Source organism: Ochotona princeps, chromosome 1 (assembly GCF_030435755.1).
Source record: "Ochotona princeps isolate mOchPri1 chromosome 1, mOchPri1.hap1, whole genome shotgun sequence".
NCBI classification, from domain to species: Eukaryota; Metazoa; Chordata; class Mammalia; order Lagomorpha; family Ochotonidae; genus Ochotona; species Ochotona princeps.
Window position 1 is genome coordinate 75,189,881 of NC_080832.1, and position 19,897 is coordinate 75,209,777.

The following is a 19,897-nucleotide window of genomic DNA, read 5'->3' on the forward strand; positions in this document are numbered from 1 at the left end:
GGTGCAGGGTCTCAAGGCTTTGGGCCATCCTCAACTGCTTTCCCAGGCCACGAGCAGGGAGCTGGATGGGAAGCAGTGCTGCTGGGATTAGAACCAGCACCCATATGGGACCCTGGCACATTCAAGGCAAGGATTTTTGCCGTTAGGCCACCGTGCCAGGCCCTAAAGGCCCACACTCTTTCTGGTTCTTACTGTTGGTTGTTGCAATGCAGCTATACCTGGTTTGTGCCCAGACACAGCTCTCACATGATTTGTCAGGAGCTGAGACCTAGCCCATCCTGTTCTACACCGCTCCCTGACTCTCACAAGTACCAGTGAGTGCTAGAGTCCTAGTCCAGTCTGGCCCTCCCCAGACCCAGTCCACACCTGTGGCAAAGGATATTGCAGCCATGTTCAGCCCAGGACAATGCATCAATTCTGGTTCTCATGTTCACTGGTAGGAATTCCAACCCACATGGTCATCCCTGAGTTCCCCAAACAGGCCTATTTCCAGCCACAGTTTTTGTGTGTGCCAACAAATATTGCTATTCCACATGGGTGAGCCCACATACTTCACTGCAGATTCTGTCCCCAGGCCTGATACACTCACATATTTCTCAACTTCATGGCGCAGTCTCAAACAGTACCCGTTCCCTTTTCTGAAGCTCGCTGGTGGATTCTGTGTTGTAGCCCTTCAAGTAGAGTAGCTTGGTCCATGGAAGTTTCAGAAAAGTCATTCCTTACCTAGACAGGTCTCTGCTCATCCCCCTGCCATTCCATCTCCTAGACTCTATAACCTCATACCCCCAAATTCCCAGAGTGTACCACCCGGTGGCTGCGAGGACTTGGCCCAGCACCATTGGCACCTGGGCCACCCAGACCAGATTATGCAGCTGGGAGATGCACCTCTTCCCAGACTCACTTGAACTCTACCCACAGCATAGTGGCAGTGGGTGGAACCAAGGTCCTGAGCATGCCTGGACCTAGTCGAGATCCACCATAGCGTGGTGACTGTGGTTGGAGAAATTTCTCAGACCTCAAGCCCAGACCGGCTCAAGATTTGCCCACCACATAACAGTGGTGGATGGAGCTAGACTTAGGAAACTTTCTAAGCCATTCTGTGTTTCCGTATCTTCAGTAGCTTCTAGGACATGTTTGTTTAGTTATTTCTATAAATCTTGAAAACTGTTTTCATTTTTTTCTTGATTTCAGTTTCTTTTGTTTGACAGGTATTTGTAGATTTGCCTGTAGCTCAAATGTTTGTTTTACTTCTACTGTATTTTTATTTGATCTTAAATTCTTTATTTCTACTATCTAAGTTTATCTTGTCCTTGCTATTTCTATTTCCTGGCAGTGTTTGTCACGTACCGATTTCTTTAACTCATTAAATCACTTCTGTGTTTTTGAATAATCTTATGATCATGTCTTGAATTCCTTTTCAGGCATTTCATCCATCTCTTACACAGCATAAAATTGAAGCATTGATGTATTCTTTTTGAGGAGTCATATTGTCTCTCTTGGTTGTATTTCTTTTATTTTTACATTTGTTTTTACGCATCTGGGCAGACACTTGTTGATATGTCGAGCTGTGTACTGATTTGGGACAGAGCGTTCTGGGAAGAGCCGAAGGTGTGACAACAACCCAGGTTGACATTCCCAATTAGGCACGGGGGATCTTTACCATTAGCAGGTGGGAAGGTATCGTCATCTAGGGTGGCATGTTCATACCCCAGCCCGCTCAAGGTGAACCAGCTTCCCTGAGTAAGCTCACAGTATTTATACACTGTACCTGCTCAGGCACACATGCTACACAAAGAATCAGTGTACATCAAAGTGTGAACACAAATGCCTTTGCAGTAGCTCTCCCCAGAATTCCGGGAGCTCTGAGCTTCTAGAGATGGACCCAGTGATTGTCCAAAGTCCTAGCCACATCTGACACCCTGTTCAGTTTCTGGGCTTGTTGTGTTGGCATAGGATTCCCACAGTCCCAGCCTCCAGCAGTTGTAGGGTGCAAGGGATCATATACCCTGTGAACCTCTCTTACCATGGAGAGAGCCAACCCATTCCTATAGCCACATGACTGTCTGACAGAGTTGGTCAGGAGGAGGTGAGAAACAAGAGGGCACACTGTCCACTTTCCCCCACCTCAACTCTAAAGGGCGCTCTCAGTGGGTCCTGAAGATTTCTCCCTTGAGCGAAATCTACCAGTGGCTCACAAGCCACAGAAGCTTTCAGATCAATGTGTCTTCCTTTCCTGAGGTTAGGTGAATACTATGTTCTCTGTCAACTCTTCAGGCCACACTCAGAGTCAGTGGGGACTGTATGGCTCTGTCTCACACAAATCACTAGTGGCACATGGGCTGCAGGTTCCTCGCAACTTGGTCCAAGAAAATGGCATGCTTGCCAACTGGGAGTTGCCAGTATGATCCTGCTTGCTGCTGTGTGTTTGTACAGTCTTCACTGCTTCGTGGAGTCTCTTCATTTGTAGCTTTTCTACTGAAAGCTCCTCTCCAGCTTTGTCCTAAAGACACAGTTGCTTCCATGTTCTTCTGGTATTTTCCAAAAACCACCTCATCTTCTATCCCGTTCAGCCATTCCTGAAATAATGATAAGTACTCAGTATTTTTGGTTGGCACATTTTTGACTTGGTGCTTTCTTACTTTTTAAAATAACTGAGCTTTGCCACATTTGCTTCTACTTTATTGTAGTTAGTTCCAACAAGGATACACTTATCATATAATCATTTTGAAACAAAAACTTCTTTATTTGTAGCAATTTTTAAGCACACAATCCTCATGCTTGTTATTTGATCCATGTAGTCAGTTTCCAAAGACACTTGTTTAGGGCTGTTTTCCCTCATGGTGCCTGTTGCTTCAATCCCAGTATTTCAGAGATGTACCAGTGAATATTTTTGTAAAAAACAGTGTAATTGTGGATTCTCTACTAGTTCAAGTATTTGTGGAGCTCTTTCAGCCCACCACACCTGTCACAGCTTGTAAACAAATAACCATAAGTAACAGCACCACGTATACAGTCATCATGTCCTATTTATCAAACAGCCGTTTTAGAAGATTGGTAATTTTGGGGTAAGCATTGTGCCGTAACAAGTTATGCTGCTACCTGTAATGCTGGTATCCCGTATGTATACTAGTTTAAGTTTAGCTGCTCCAATTCCCATCCAGCTGTCTATGGATGCAGCTGGAGAAGCACTGGAAGATGACCCAACTCCTTGGGCCCACCCACCATGTTGAAAACCCAAGTGAAGTTCCTGGTTCCTAGCCTGGTCGCCTGACCTTAAACTCCTGACCTGAGCCCAGGATGTTACAGCGATTTGGGGAGTGAACAAGTGGAAGATCTCTTGCTCTGTATCTCCCACTCTTTCTGTAACACTGCCTTAGAAATAAATCTTAAAAAACTTGACACTTTGGAATAAAGCGCATTTCATGAAATAAAATAACCTAGTGTATGAAAGACTTTTACTAACATTGCTTAAGTTACACATCAGATATGTAGGTGATTTTTATGCAGTTGCACATTTAGTAACTTTCAGTAAAGTGAATTAAAGAAAATTTTCAGATATTCTCTAATTATTCATTTATTATTTTCCTCAAAATAGTATAATTCTAACAGCATACTTCTTATTTCTTAGTTACTATAAGTGATATTCTCATTGTTCATTTTAAGTTTTCATGTGTCCTGTGTTTAGGGTGATGGGGCATAATTAATATTGTTTCTTTTCTGTCAGGGTTCTTGGTCTGTGAAGTCATTGTTGAAATCAATTGATCTTATTAAATTGCTGTTTGTAGATGTTAATTTTTGACCAACCAAATATCCAAGAATTCATCCATTCTTTAAGCTGTGTCTTAATTTTAGCAAATGTAATTATTTTTTAAATGTTTAAAAACAATAATCTTGACAGGGATACTTTTATTATTGGAAAAATATGTAGCTTTCATTTAATTCAAGAGTTCTGTCTTCCTCGTATTACCATTATAATTGACAATATTGTACTCATGTTTCCCCATGTTACGTACTTTAAATATTAATATGTAAAGGAGTGGGAGAAAAGAGAAGGGAAAATATGTAACTTATTCCACTCCACTTTGCTCTTTTTGTAACTCACATTTTAGAAGACTAAATATATTCCAGACATGAAGAAATTTCAATTTTGGCAGCTGTTAGTAGCATATTGGCAGTTTAGCCTCACCTGCTTGGAAGCTTGCCAGTAAATTGTCTGAAGTTTGCATGCCTTAAGGAACAACTGGACTTTACAGTAGCACTTGATTTCAGATTTTATATTACATCTGAAAACCATTCATGTTATTTAACACTAATTTTCAGGTAGCCAGAAACCTTAACTCACTGTTATAAAGTACATTATAAATAAGCTTTGTTAGATAACTGAGGTAATTTCACAATGTAAGAGGAAGCTGTTGATTATTACACTAGGGCAACAGATGTCAACTTGGCTATTTTTGTTGGCTTTAATTAAACTCCAGTTAAGATGATTCAAACATTTCTACACTTGCACCAAAAAAAAAAGTTCATTTATGTATAACAAACCACCTCCAAACTCAATGGCATAAGACAGTTACTGTTTCATTAACATTTATGCTAATGAATGTTTATTACTGTGTTATTGATTTTTTTGGGTGTATGGATTGATATTTTAAACCATTCAGTGGTTTTCAAAAAACCATTACAACCATGTACTTAGTTTGATCTCTGCCAACCATATTTTACTGTGGCAGTGTTCTACCGACAAGCCGTATGTTCTCCATATTCTCTTATAATTTTTCACACAAACTGAAAATTCCTATCTTGAGCCCCTCTCTGTATTGCAACTTATACAGCAACTAGAAACCAGTTCAAGGACTCATGCTGTAACACAACAAGATAAGCTGCTTCCTGCCTGCATCCCATATGTGAGTACCCAGTTGGGTACTGGTTGTTTTTGGTCCAGATTCCTGCTAAAACACCTTGAACACTGCAGATAACTGCTCATAGACTTGTGTCCCTGCCATCTTTGGGAGAAACCTAGAGTTTGACTCATGGCTGTGATTTTACCCAGCCCTATCTATTGTAGCCGTTTGAGTAGTAAACCAGTAGGTAAAAATTAACTTACCAGTAGGTAAAAACTGATCATTTCGTTCACTCTGTCTCTGTACTCTGTCTTTCATAAATAAAGATATATTAAAAATAAAAGGCAAAGAATAAGAAGTTAGTTCAGCATTCTGCCTGGAAATCTCCTTAGGTGGATTCACAAGTTCATTATGTAGATTTTTCTCTGTTCTTGGTAAATGAAAGTGACAGTTTGGTCAATTATTTTACTAATATGTGACATTGGTTGATATGTTTTTTTTTTCTTTTAAAGATTTATTTTATTTTTGTTACAAAGTCAGATATACTGAGAGGAGGAGAGATAGAGAGGAAGTGGAGCTGCCGGGATTAGAACCAGCAGCCATATGGGATCGAGGTGAGGACCTTAGCCACTAGGCCACACTGCCGAGCCCAGTTGATATGTTTTTAACAGCCGACAGCTCAGCTATGTTTCTTTCAGTGGTGTTTCACAGTGTCCGGTACAGGATTTACACATATTCTGTTAAGTAGGTCTCTATGAATTCCATGTTTAGAATATTATTATAAATGAGTTGTGTATTTCATTTCATTTTAAACTGTCCGTTGTAAGTATAGAGAATACAATTAATTTGTGTACACTAACCATGTACTCTGCAATTGTGTTAAAAATTTTAATTATTTTATTTTATTATTTTTGTAGTGGATTTTAGAAAATGTTAAGTCATAGAGAAAGAGAATGGGGGGAGAAAGAGAAAGAATCTTCAGTCCTTGTTTGTTCTCAAATGGCCTTAAGAACTGGACCAGGTCAAAATTGTAAAATTCTGTCTTGTTCTCCCAAATGGGGGCAGGGACCAAGTTCCTGGGCCGTCCTCCCCTGCTTTTTCAGGTGCATTAGCAGAGGGTTGGATCAGAATTGAGGCAGCAGGGATTTGAACCAATTCTCTGTTTTGGGAAGCCCCTGTTGCAGGTGGTAGCTTAATGTACTGTACCACAATATCAGTTCCCTTAGTATTTTCTGTGTACATTGTGATGTGTATATATAAATAAAAAGTTCTACTTTATTTTCCAATCTGTATTCCTGTCTTTTACTTGCTTTATTATAATTAGAGTCTCCAGTTATTTTTGAATAGGTATGGTAGGTTGATATAGTGGCCTATTTTCTGTCGTAGGAAGTTTAATCATTTACTGTTAAATATGCGGTTAGCTGTGAATTTCTTGCTTGGCTGAGGAAGTTCTTTTCTGTTCCTTATTTATTGAGAGCTGTTGTGATTGGTTACATTTTACTATGTGTAAATTATACCTCAGCTTAAAAACCGATATCTGTGAACATATGGAACTGTATCATGAAAAATAAAAATTAAAACAGAGAAGAAAATTTATTGCTCCACATGGAGGACATGATGATCATGGAGCAGACTGACATGTTTCACTCTCAACAGTTAAAGGGATTTATAAAAATAATATTATATATTACACCAACTAAAAGTTGAACAGCAATGTTTTCTCACAAGCACTAATTTACAGACAACTTAAATGGTATAAAGTATAAAAAGCTTAAGAAAAAATCACAGCCTTGAGCTACTTTTATCAATTATCATTTTAAATATGTAATCAAAATACTATTTGAAAACTGGTTTTGAAAGGGGAAAATAAATCTAAGAAAGGAATTGCTATGTCTCCATTCTCTAAGATATATGATAAGCTTTGCCTATAAAATATGAAGTAAACTTTTCTAATTAGCACCACTGAGATGTTTTGATCCCTGTGGTTTTCCCTTAGAGTTATCCAGAATATTTCTGATATTTAGAATTTATTGTCCCTATTTGTTGTATGAACACTTCAAAAATATTGTGTACAAGGGTATGTAAATAATTCTTTTGCTTAGTTTTTACTTAGTATGACAGAATTTTGCTTATCTGTTTTGTGTAGATGAGGAAACAAGATTAGAAAGAACACGTCATCTGCTTCTAGTTGTTTCTAATTGTTTCCTGTTTTTGACAGGAATTACTTAAAGATCCATTGTATATTGGACTGCGGCAGAGACGAGTGAGAGGGCCTGCATATGATGATTTTCTGGATGAATTCATGGAGGCGGTTTCTTCCAAGTAAGTATATCTTTATATTTGAGTTAAATTTCAAAAATCTGAAATAACTTAATACAAGTAACCATAAAAATCTCAAGTTTAAAATAAATGCTTTGAGTTAATAGGGAATACTCTATATAAAATATGCATTTATGTATGCATGTATATTTTACCTGTCTGGTTATCTCCTCATAGCTTTCAGCAGTCAAATGATAGTGTACTCTGTCTATCCCAGATCAGACCTCTCTTTCTAACTCTGAAAATCCTTCTAACAAGAATGTTAGAAGCTGAGGCAATTGAAATACCTGATCCTAGTGACTTGATGACCTAAACAAACCTATTTAGAGTTATTGGTGTCTTGCAGTTTGTTTTTGGCTGCTGACAAAATTAGATCTTCTATCACCTTTGTGGTTGTTCTCTGACCTTCTGTGATAGAAGAATCAGGGACAAGTTGTTAAGTGAGCAGGAGTTGGTACAGTCCAGAAGAGTGCAGAGCAGGAGACACACGATATCTGATACAAGCTATGTCCTTGAGTAAATCGACAATAATTTTTCAAAATGTAGTTTTATATTTTTGTCTATTCTAGCTAGCATTTGATTGTACTACTACAAAATTTTCCATTGTTATTTTAGAGAGAACACCAAGCATAATTTAGTAATAATGTTCTGGGAGAATTTTGGATTTTGTCACACTGTCAGTCATGCAGTTACTATAGAACAGAATAAAGCATGTACTATTTTAAAGCATATTGGTTGCCTTGGTATTCATAGGAATAAATAATCATGAGAATCAGAAGTAACTAGGATGTATTTCTTATCTCTTACAATGTATAGAAGTTGTCTCCAACAGGAAAAAATACTTTCATCAGCCTTCAAAATACTTAGAATATATCAAATCTGTCATTGTCTATGGTGTTTGTGCTGAGTGTATTTTTCAAATTTGTATAGACTACTTTATAAAAATACATACTTAATATATTTATTATTTATTTGAATAAACCACATTTATTCTTACAAATAATTGAGTAACTCTACAGTTTCAGATTGTTTGAGAAGTTAATTTCTAGTCATTTTTATCACATTTAATTTTAAATGCCTGGCTTCTGTTGGGTAAATATTCTCACTTATTACCCTTCTTGATATCAGCCTTTTCCTTCAGTTGTGGTCTTTGAATGAGAGCCATGACTAAATGTCTTTGGTGTCTTTTTATTAGTATATGTCTTATGACACTGGAGAGTGGTATGTTTTCTGCTCCTTCTTATAGAACGTAATCATCCAATAGTGTGTATGGTCTAGAGAGCTCACTTTTTTGAGTCTAGGAATTCCCTATTCTTCCATCTGTTTCAGTATTTCATTCACATTCAGTATCAGCCATGGGGTTGTCTAGATTTCTAAGAAATCCCTAGAAATGAGTCTGAATCATTTGGGATTCTTACTAGTTGTTAAGTCCTGTAACTTAAGGAGGATGCCTCAAAATAAGTTTTCCCTCATCTAATTTGGGGTTTTGGATCCTTTGATCAAATACTCTTCAGAATCTATCAACACATGTACTTTCCAGGCTAATACAAACTGTGTAAATCCTGCACTTGTTATGGCATGTAGTTCTTTTGTTCCTTAAGCAACTCTAGGACATCCTGTTTGTAGCATAATACTGGGCAGAGGAGAAGGATGGAATATATGGGGCTGTGTGTCACTTTGCTCTTAAAGGGGAGAAGTTATCTATTTTCAACTGCTTCAAAAGGAAAAAGGAGCAAAGACACTTTTGTGGGATCAGAAAATTCTGAGGAGTATAGGGATCCAGGATTGGGAGGGGTTGGGTGTTTGGTCCAGTGTTTATGTTGCTTTTCAGATGCACATATCCCATATCAGAATGTGGATTCAAGTCCCGGGGCTGCCGCTAATTCCAGCTTTCTGCTAATACACTGTAGTGGCAGAAGGTGATGGTTGGAAAAGTGTTGGATCTCTGACCCCCATGTAGGAGACCTGGATTGGATTATTGGCTGTGGGTTTGAGCCTGACCCAGCCCTGAATATTAATAGGAAAATGGGGGAAAAAACCAGCACAAATGAGCTGTGTGTGTGTATTTCTTTGTGTATATGTGTGCACATGTACATTTTTGTCTGCCTGTCTGTCAGATAAACTGGATGCAAAAAAAAAAATCAGTTATTGGGAGATGTCAAATCAGCATTCCATCCCCTGTGCCAGGGTCTTTTCTGCCTAATCATGAACCTAACTTAGTAGATCTGCTGTAAGAATTTTGAAGCTGAACTACTGTGATGGTTAAGCCATATTCCTGATCATCAGCGTTCTCTGTCCAGGAACTAGAGAATTAACTGAAATTATTGAATATTGGAGGATAGCAAGCCTATTACAATACTGAAGTAGGGTATTGTGGCACTGTGGGCAAGCTGATGCTTTGGGATACCTGCATCTGATACCAAAGTGTCGGGTTAGAGTCCTGCAATTGCTGGAGATGAAACTTGCTGCTAATGCATGGCAGGATAAGCAGCAGATGATGGCTTAAGTTGGGGAACCAAATGGAGTTCCAGACTCCTGGCCTTAGCCTGGCATGGCTCTGAATGTTGTGTTTAGATAGTGAACCACTGATTGGAAGATCCGTGTTACATACACTGTGTCTCAGTCTGTCTCTTGTCTCTGTCTCTATGCATTTGAAATAAGTGAAAATAAATAGCAAAAAAAAAAAAAGGTAAATGCTAAGGTATGTTTCTATCTTAATTTTTAATGGGATATAATATATATCTGTTGATTTCTGATTCTTTTTATTTTTTCATTATTATTAATATTATTATTATTTTATGATACAGTTCCATAGGCTCTGGAATTTCCCTTATCTCATCCCCATCTCCCACCCCCACTGGTTTCACCTGTGTTATTATAATAGTATACTTCTTCATAAACAGTCAAGTCCATCATTGTGGGTATGGACAATAGCAGAATACAGTACCCTATTGTCAAGATATATTTAACAGTGTCATTGGGAATCCATCTTTAATCTGGAAGTAGAGATTCATACTGAACTGTATCCTCACATCTGGATATGATAGTCTCCATTTCAAAGTTCCCACATATCCGCTTAAATAAAAAACAAAACAAAATCAGCATCAGAAAGAAAAATATAAATTTACAATGCCATGAAGTTAAATGACATGCTACTAAATGACTAATATGTCATTGAGGAAGTGAAAAGGAAAATCAACGAATTTCTTGAAGAAAATGATGCTGCTGTCTGACCTGTGAGTCAGTGAAGAATTTAATGAGAAATAAACTGTTTTGAAGAAATAAAAATAGAAATAAAAACATCAAAATCCGTGAAATATAGTTTGCACTGATCTTTGTTGGTGTCTCCTGCAGACAACAGATAGGTGGGTTTTATTTTTTTAATGCAGTGTACTAATCTGTAACATTTGATTGATGGTTTTAATCCATTTACATTTGGGGTTAATTGAATGGGTGGTAATTTGGTTATGTCATTTTAGCAATGGGTTGTTCAGTGCTTGATTTAATCTCCTGTTGTTATTTTGCTGGTATGTTCTTCACATTTGACTGGTTTTGGTAAGTGCTATTCCTCTTTTCTGTCAAGAGAACATCTTTATCATTTGTAAGGCAGATTTGGAAGAGGTTTATTCTTTTAGCTTTCTTTGCTGGGGAAGAATTTCATTTCATTTTCAAAAACAAAGGAAAGCTTTGCTGGGTATGTTATTCTGGGCTGAGAATTTTTAGCTTTTATAGTCTGGAATATGTTGCTCCATTCTCTTTTGGTCTGTGGCGTTTCAGTTATAAGTTTGATTTCCATTCCCCTATATGTCAATTGATTTTTTTCACATGCACACTTATGGATCTTTTTCTTATGTTTGGTTGAAGAGAGCTTAAATGAAAGCTAATAAATAGAAATAGTTGTCATTTTAACAAAAGTGTGGCTGCAGTAAAACTGTGAATTTTGTAATTTTTAGATGTGAAAATGAAAAAAATTCTATGTCAAGCTGAATTTGATTCATGTTACTTGATAACATGAATGGTGGTTTTCTTTCATATTAAAAGACATTTTTGCATTTGCTTTTTACCAACTGGTTTATAATGCCTTTGACCTACAGGGAAGAATAATAGTAAGTGGCATCTCAAGAGAGTCATGTGTTTTCCTTAAATTTCTCAGGAAAATCAAAATAAATTACATTAAACAAAGTGACAGATTAAAGCTAATGGTCCTCTAAAATTTATAGATAAAATTTCCTATGTTGGAAATATATCCTGTTCATCTAAAAAAATAGCATCACATAAAAGACAGGTGGAAGAAAGTAGCATAGAAAATTGTGAAATTAGCTGCCACAGAAATGGCAGAAAGAAGAAGACGTTGATAGAATGCATTCTACACAAGGATTTAGTGCAGAGTTAAGGAGAAGCTAACCATGACACTCTGTATAGATAGGAGCATGTCTTACCTATCTGAGAGGTATTTTTAGAAAATAATAATAACTTAAAAATGTAGGCCTGATAATTCAGGAAGTGTATATCTTACTCCTTTGAAATCTGAAACGGATCTTCAAGAAGCTTCACCAGCTTAAAAGCTTGTCTGAATGGTCTGGCCTATTTCAGGTAGATAGTCAAGGCTTTAGTTCCAGACTGACTCAGTGAGGAAAATATAATCCTAGGAAAACATTATCATCACACCTTCAGCTGACTGCATGTGGTATGCCTTCAGACTGTAATTTATCTTTAATGTTATGTGACAAATCATAATGAAATGTCTGAGAGCAGCCAGATTGGAAGAGGTTGTCTGAACATAATAACCATCTTTGTGGTCATTTCTAGCACTTACAAGTAAGTGTTTATTTTAATCCCTTAAATTAAAAAAGTATATATTCCTTGCTGAGATATTTTTACTCATTTCATGAAAAAATTTCAATACCAAGTCTTTAAGGCTTATTTGAAGAAAAGTTTTTTCTTCCTTATTTGGTTAATAATTATCAATGAAATTCTTAAATATAGAATTTTTGATAGCAGAATTGAGGGTACCACTACATTTCATATGAATTTAAGGGGCAATTGGTTTAGGAAAAAGAATACTATATGAAGTATAACTACAAAAACAAAATCAGGTATTTAAGGGACTTATACATGGTGTCATTTTAATAAATCCTTAACAGTGTGCTCAAATTATACAGGCTTTATAATTTTCTGACATTAAATCATATAAAAGGAAGAAATTCTTTAATTTTTCCAGGATTCTTTCATACATATCTTTCCTTGTATTTTCATTGTTTATTTTATTTATTTGAAAGAGTGACAAACAGATAACTAGACAGAAGAGAAGAGAGAAGAAAACTAGAGAGTTTCTCTATCCACTGCTTTACCCCCCAAATGCTAACAACAGGAACCTGGAACTCCATCCAGGTCCCCCATATGTGGATGTCAGGGACCCAAGTACCAGAGCCATCAATTGCTGTTTTCTGGTGTGGAAGAAGCACCTTAAACAGTAGTGCCACAATGCCTGCTCACACACCTTTCATGTTAAGATATGTAAACAAAGTGGATCAGTTTTAACTTTAATCTAACAGCTATTTCTTGAGTGCTTACAACATACTAGATGATACTTTAAAATATGGGATATGGCAGAGAAGAAAAAAAGAAAACTATACTCTTATGAAACTTGGGCATACAAGGATATAAGTAAAACATCAAAAATAGATATAAATATGTCTGATACTGTTACTGCTAAATGCAGGGTAGGGGGAAAATGAGTTGGGGGTGAAACTTTCAATAGGTTAGATATAAGGAAGACCTCACTGAGAAGAAAATGCTTAAAGGAGAGGAAAGTTCTAGACATGTTGGACACTGTACAAAATCAAGGATGGTAAGGATTCCAAGTAGATAATAGGATGAGCCTTGGCCTGGTTTGAGTTAGAAAAATAACAAGCAGGCCAGAATAAAGCAAGGAAGGGGAAAAACGAGAAAGAGATAAGGGGATTAATGTGACAAGAAACCAGATGGCCCATGGCCTTGAAAACTACTGGAAAAACTTTTTTGATTCTGAATGAAAGGATGAGTAAGACTTCATTGTGTTTTCAGCAAAGAAATTATGCAAATTATAAATTTAGTCTTTAGTTTGGCCCTTTAGTTACAAGAGACAAGTTACAAGGGAGCAAGCAGTAATGAGATTATTGAAATAATTTAAGAAACAGAAGTTCAAATAAGGGAAATGTTAATATAGATAATGGGAAAGGTTAGATGCTGGATAAACTGTGACGTTGAGGCGAACAGGTTTTTGCAGTGGTAAATGTCACATGTCTCAGAAACAGGAAAAAAACAAGTTTTCCAAGGAAAGTACAGAAGCATGATCAGTGAGGTGGGAACCAAACAAGGAGTGTGCTGCTCTGGAAGGTAACTCTGTCCAAAGGGCTGGCACAGTGTGGTAGGCCACAGTCTGCCATACCACATGGGTATCAGTTTGAATCCCTGTTGTTCCACTTCTAATTCGACCGTCTGATAATGTGCCTGGGAAAGCAGCAGAAGATGGCCCAAGTGCTTGAACCTGTGCCACCCACACATTTAGCCTGAATAGAGTTTCTGTCTCTTGACTTCAGTTTGGCCCAGTACACTGTAAGGTTCATGAAGAGTAAATAATGAATGTTTAAGAAATGGCTTCATCAGTAGTTACTCTACACTTACAATATGATAAAAGGTGATAACTAGGAAAAAAGCAATTCCTTCATGATTAAGTTCTTTTTTCAGTACAACTTACACCATAGTAAGAAAACTGTAGAATGGAATAGTACATTCATGACCCATGTAAATAGAATAAAAGTAGTGTTAAATATTACATCCATTTTAAAAGAATGGGGGACCTACTGTAACACATGGGGGAAAAATGGGGAATGTAAAACACTCAGAAAGAAATAACAAATTTCATTTCCTCAAGTTTTGTTTTTGAAAAGTTGGACTGATTATCTTTTAAAATAGTGGTTATAAATATCATACTACTATAGTTTTTTGTTTGCTTTAAAGATAATTTTTTTTTCAAAGATTTACAGAAAAAGAGAGAACGCCTTTTCACTCCCCAAATGGCTTCAGTGACTAGGAGTAGTTAAGGATAAAGTTGGGACAGTACTGCATCTGAGTTTCCAGTATGGGTGACTCAGTTCTTGGGTCACTGTCTGCTGTTTTCCCAGGCACATTGACAGGGAACTGGATTGCAAACAGAGCAGTTAGAACTTGAGCTGGCACTCTAACTTGGGATGCTGGCATTGCAGGTGGTGAGTTAATCTGCTGCACCACAAGGTACTCCTTGTATTCATGATTGATTTTTTTTCTCTCAGAGGTAATGAACATTCAGATTCACACAAGTGCATCAGAAAGTTCATGGGAATGTTTTTTTTTAATATAAAGTATTTTTCTTTTTTTCCATTTATTCCATTTTCATTATTTGTTTATATAAGGCATATCTATCTCTCTGGGCCCTCTCTGGACCCTCCATGTAATAGGTCATTTACAACACAAGCTGGCAGGTATGCCTCAGGTCACATTGACCACATGTGGCTGGCAGGGAGGCTATGGGTATTTGACTTCACAGTGTTGCTTATCAAGGACAGAGAAGAGAAACTGGGGTGCAACCCCCTCACTCACCCATATAGCCAGTGATTACGTCATGTTGAAGTCTTGGTTAGCCAAAACCATTGTCAAGGGCCTCCCCCCGGGACACAGTATGCTGTGTGCCTGTGACCTCCCACATAGGCTAAGCAGGCAGAGATCCAGGGCGATCTCCCACAAAGATTTGTTGAACTGAATCGATCTACACAAAGGACGGCCATAGAAGAGAATAGGAATGTATTGACAAAAATATTTCCCCAAATTAAAAATTATTTTATTTTTAATATTGTTTACTTAGTTGAGAAGGATGCACATTGGCCTCTGGTTAGGGTAGAGAGGTTCAGATATAGAGGAAGGAGGGAGGAACATATCTTTGTTTTCCTTTCATGTCCCCAGGGGAGGAGAGGTAAGGGGCTGCTCCTTGTTGTCAAATTACATCAGTTTCCAGGGATGGGGGCAGTTTTTGATGATGCCTTAGAGACCCCAGTGTGGGGAAGAGTGTTCTAAGGGTGTTACTTGAGTGGTTTTGATAGTTTTGAGATGTTGTCAGTTTCGTTAAACCAGGATTGAGAAAATCCAAGGTGTATGGGCTGACCACATCTACCTTAGTGCATCAGGAACATGTTGCAGAGCTTAGCCAGGAGAGTGTTCCAACTAGTTCTGCTTTCTATCCTCTGATGGAGCAGTTGACATCCTCTGATGGTCCAGATGAGCTGGTTGTCAGGTCCCCTGTTTGCATATCTGCAAGCTGTCCACTGCCCAGGCATCAGCAGCAACTGAGGAGGCCCAGTCCCCACAGATTCACCTCGAGGTCAGATAACACATCCTGTTATTTTCCCTGTGGCCAGAGTTTGAGTCCAGCCATGTAGTTGGGGAAATCTCTCAAGAAACCTAACCTGGGGTGATCTCAGATTTGACTCTTGTTCGTGCCAGCTAGTACAGGGTCAGATGCGGTCTTTCACCTGTACCAAGCAATGTACATAACAGTGGATGCAACTATCTGATCTGATTCCCCAAAACCCCATATTTCTTGCTAAGTGTTAGCTGCTGCAGGGTAGCCCAGCCGGCACAACACAGACCTGGTTCTTACCCACACTAGCAGGTGCCATGGCCTAGTTTGGGTGACCCCCAGTCACTCACACCAGGCCTGCCCCCAGCCACAGTTTTTGCATATGCCAGCCTCTGTTGAAGCCTAGCCCAACCCAGCCCTTAACTCATCTTGCTCTCCTGTACACCATGGGTAGTATGGCTTAGCTCATCCCAGCCCATCCCCTAGACCTGGCCCTCATGTATGCTGACAGCTACCACCACATTGTACAGGGTGGCCTGTCCACAGCTCTGGTTCTTGTGTTCACCTGCAATGGGTATAGCCTAGCAGAGAAGTGGCCACAGATTCCCTGATAGTCCTGTTCACAGCTCCGGATATTGCACCTTCCAGGGGGTACTGTAGTCTAGCCTGACATTACTTGTACCCAGTCCTGACACTTGCCAGTGAGTTCTGTGTCCCGCACTCAGCAACAGATCTTGCATGTGCTGTAGGGTAATGCTACCCAAACTGAATTTGCTGACTCCCAGCCCCCGCTCTCGCATTCACCAGTTGGAGCTACAGCCCAGCAGGGGAGACCCCAGGGTCGCCCAACCTGGCCTGGCCCTGGCCCTGGGTCTTGCACATGCTCGCAGGTGCTTTGATCCAGCCTGGCATGATTCATCCATAGTTTCAGCTTTCACAAGCAGATATTGTAACCTCGTCCAGCCAGATGCAGCCCAACCCTGTCATGGCTCTCCAGCGTACCAGTAGGTGCTTAGACTTGGCCCGCACAAAAGTGCTTCCTGGCCTGGCCTTCCCCGAATCTCCTTTCGTGGGAGAGTTCCCCAAGTTCCTCTACAGGCCTGCTTCCAGCTCCAGATCTCATGCATGCCAACAAAGGCAGAGGCCCTGCTTGGCATGGTCTGCTCTCAGTCCTGGCTGTTGCATGGTGCTGCTTGGTGCTATCTGGCCCTACTTGGCCTTCTTGGAGCCCCAGCTCTGGTAAGTGTCAGGTGGGTTCCTGTCAGATTAGTTCTGTTATCTAGCCTGGTTCATCCCATCATACCCCCCGGCTCGTAAGAACAGGTACTGTGGCCTACATCAGCCAAGCTTGCCCCTCCACCTTCCCCACCCCCAGCCCCAGCCCCAGCCCCAGCTTTCGAGAGCACCAGTGAGCAATAAGTGGGCTATTTAGCCCAGCCCAGTTCTTCCACATGGGTGGGTACCTTTGCCTGACCCAGATGTGAGCAATTTACCCCTTCTGAACTGCTCTGTCCCAGCGCCCTCACCTACCTTCCAAGTGCCACGGCTGGGTTCTTAGAAGACCCCAGAAGTCGTTCCTCCCTTGTCAAACATGACTTCAGCTACTCCCACTCCAATACGCCTTCTCTGGGCAATCTGCAACCCCACACCCCCGCCTGGGGGCCAGGGTGGCATGTCCCAGCCCAGTGTTCCCACCTTCCCCATGTGTCTTTAATTAATTAATTAATTAGGCAACTATGCTGGCACACTGATATAGTTAACACAAATTTGGCAATCACCGGAACCAAAATGCCTACCAACTATTGACTGCTTTTCTCCCTCAGTGCAGCACTTGACTAGGTACAAGGGAACCTAGGTAATTGCCTAGAGCTGGGGGAAAGATTAATTTTTTAAGCATGTCATATTTTTTGCTGAGTTTCTAGCATCCTTTTCCTGTGCTAAGGACAATCTAAGGGCATAGTAAGTGATGATTCTCCCAAATGTTAGGGACACGTTTTACCTCAAAGTTATGTTAAAGTTAATGTATGTTAAAAAAAGTTAATGTATGCTTACAGTAAATATTTCAGCTAGCATATTTCAAAGTTCTGGTATTTAATGGTATAAAAATTGTATGGAAATTACCATAATGAAGACATGAGAGCAAAATAATAATTTATATTGCCAAGAGGATCACATTTTGGCCAACTCAGTTTCCATCCTTGGATTGCTATTTTTATTTCGAAATATAAAGTAAGCCAGAATTAACACAGCACGTCATGTTTTTGATTTAGCCATGATGTCGTGATTAATTCTTAAGACTGTTTTTCTCTGCGGTATCCACAGATGGTGACCCAGTTTTTCCCCTACCATGCTCGCTAGAGTAATACCACTGCAACGTACATGGTAAAGGCTGCCACATTTATGAGTAGAAAATAGGTGACTGTCAATGTTAACCAATATAGTTAGATTGGGATGCATGAAAATAACATGAATAATAAGCTTATCATATTGAACTCAAGTAGGTGCTGTGTCATTTAGGGTAATTTTGTATTTTCTTCAGAGGTCTCATAGAATCACTTTTTTTCCTTGGATCACTTTATGAAGGTTTGGGATCTGGAAACTTAGGAAACTGACCTTGCCAGCCCACTAAAGCAGTTCTCTCAGGGATACATGGTAAGTAAAATGTGGACTTCAGAGTAGGTTGTTGGCTTCATCAACTCCTGTATTTGCATCCTTAGGAAAATCACTTTCCTTGGTAAGACTCAGCATTTTCTGTAAATTGAGTGAAAATAATAATAGTACCAACTTTATAGGATTGTTGTAATGGTGACAATAAAGCATGCCATAATAATTTGAATAGAACTTGCTCCCCAAACCTGTGCAGATGTCTGAACCCAGGAAGTCATATGTTAACGGACAGTGCTTTAACTTTAATGATTGTTGAGTTTAGGTTGGAGACATGATGTGCTTTTGCTGTCAGAGAGACAGGCTTTATGAGAAATCTTTAAGTTAGTGGGGCTTGCGCATGAATGGTAGTTCTCATGAAAGGGTTAGTTATACAAGTAAAAATGTTCTTCCTCTATTCTCGGCTTCCTGGCTCACTGTGTGATGGTTCCTCTATACACACTCTACCATTGCTGGCCTCCACCCACCAGACTAATCTTGGGTGCAAAACTATAGGCAGAAACAAAACAAAACAAAACAAAACCTTTCCTCCTACATGAGTCGCCTCAGATATTTTACAGAACTTTAAAAATATATTTATTTATGTTGATTGGAAAGCCAGATATACATAGAGAAGGAAATACAGAAAGATCTTCCATCCACTGGTTCACTGCCCAAGTGGCCACAACAGCCAGAGCTGAACCAATCCGAAGCCAGGAACCAGGAGCTTCTTCTGAGTCTCCCACATGGCTGTGGGTGCAGGGTCACAAGGATTTGAGCCATTCTCTACTGCTTTCCCAGGCCACCAGCAGGGTGCTGGATGGGAATTAGAGCAGCTGGAACTCTATGGGCCCCAACAGATGTAAGGCAAGGACTTGAGCCACTAGGCTATTGCTCCGGGCCCTATTGGCTACTTTTCTCCCAGCAGAGTTAACACTTGTCTATGTCCAGGGCAACCTTGTCAATTGCATACAGCTGAATAAAAATGAATCTTAAAAATAATGAAGGGCTACCTAATATGCGTTAAAAATAAATTTCTTTGATCAATTACTATAAATACTATGATTTATATTTGCCAAGAATGATGAGTAGGACCAATAATTTGGTTAAATGTTGTGGACAGTCAGTTTGGTCTCATATTAACATATTAACAAAATAATAGTACTTACATAAAAGTACCACAATGCTTGCATTTAAGATTCACGTAAAGGTTGATTACTCTTAATATTTTGTGTTGTTAATATTTTATGACTTGTTTGAACACTCTGGCAGTTATCTTCAGGGTTAAAAGGATTTATAACTTAAATGAGAAGGGAAATTAGAATTAAACTTCTCTAAACTGCTCCAACTTTAAGATTCTCTGAAGTGCAAAAGAAGTTATATTTGGTTTCAACATTTGGAGCTGGTCTGTGTCATCACATTCAGTGACTAAGTGATGCTTATGATTATTGTGAGTCAGTTTAAAATGTCTGATCATCAAATCCTATAATTATATTTGACCCAGAAGAATAAACTCCTCAGTCAACATTTGAGATTGCGTTGTTATGCAAATCTTCATATTTCCTTACTGCCCAAAGTTTATTTTATAGGAATTAAAAAAAAAAAACCAGTTGGCAAGGTAATTGATTCAAGACGAAAAAATTTTCACAAGTTCTGCTTTGCTTTGTATTTTCTATGCTGTGTGTTAATTGATAAAACATGCTGTTAAGGTTTAAACAGG

The 19,897-nt window shown here is 39.0% G+C and overlaps 1 protein-coding gene across 1 annotated transcript in view; it reads left to right on the top strand.

Moving 5' to 3' along the window:
- Positions 1–19,897, top strand: part of ME1 (malic enzyme 1) — a 168,787-nt gene that overhangs the window by 87,011 nt on the left and 61,879 nt on the right. Inside the window, exon 6 of the mRNA XM_058661081.1 lies at positions 7,060–7,163. Coding sequence (XP_058517064.1) covers positions 7,060–7,163 — 104 coding nt within the window. The remainder of the gene's footprint in view (positions 1–7,059; positions 7,164–19,897) is intronic.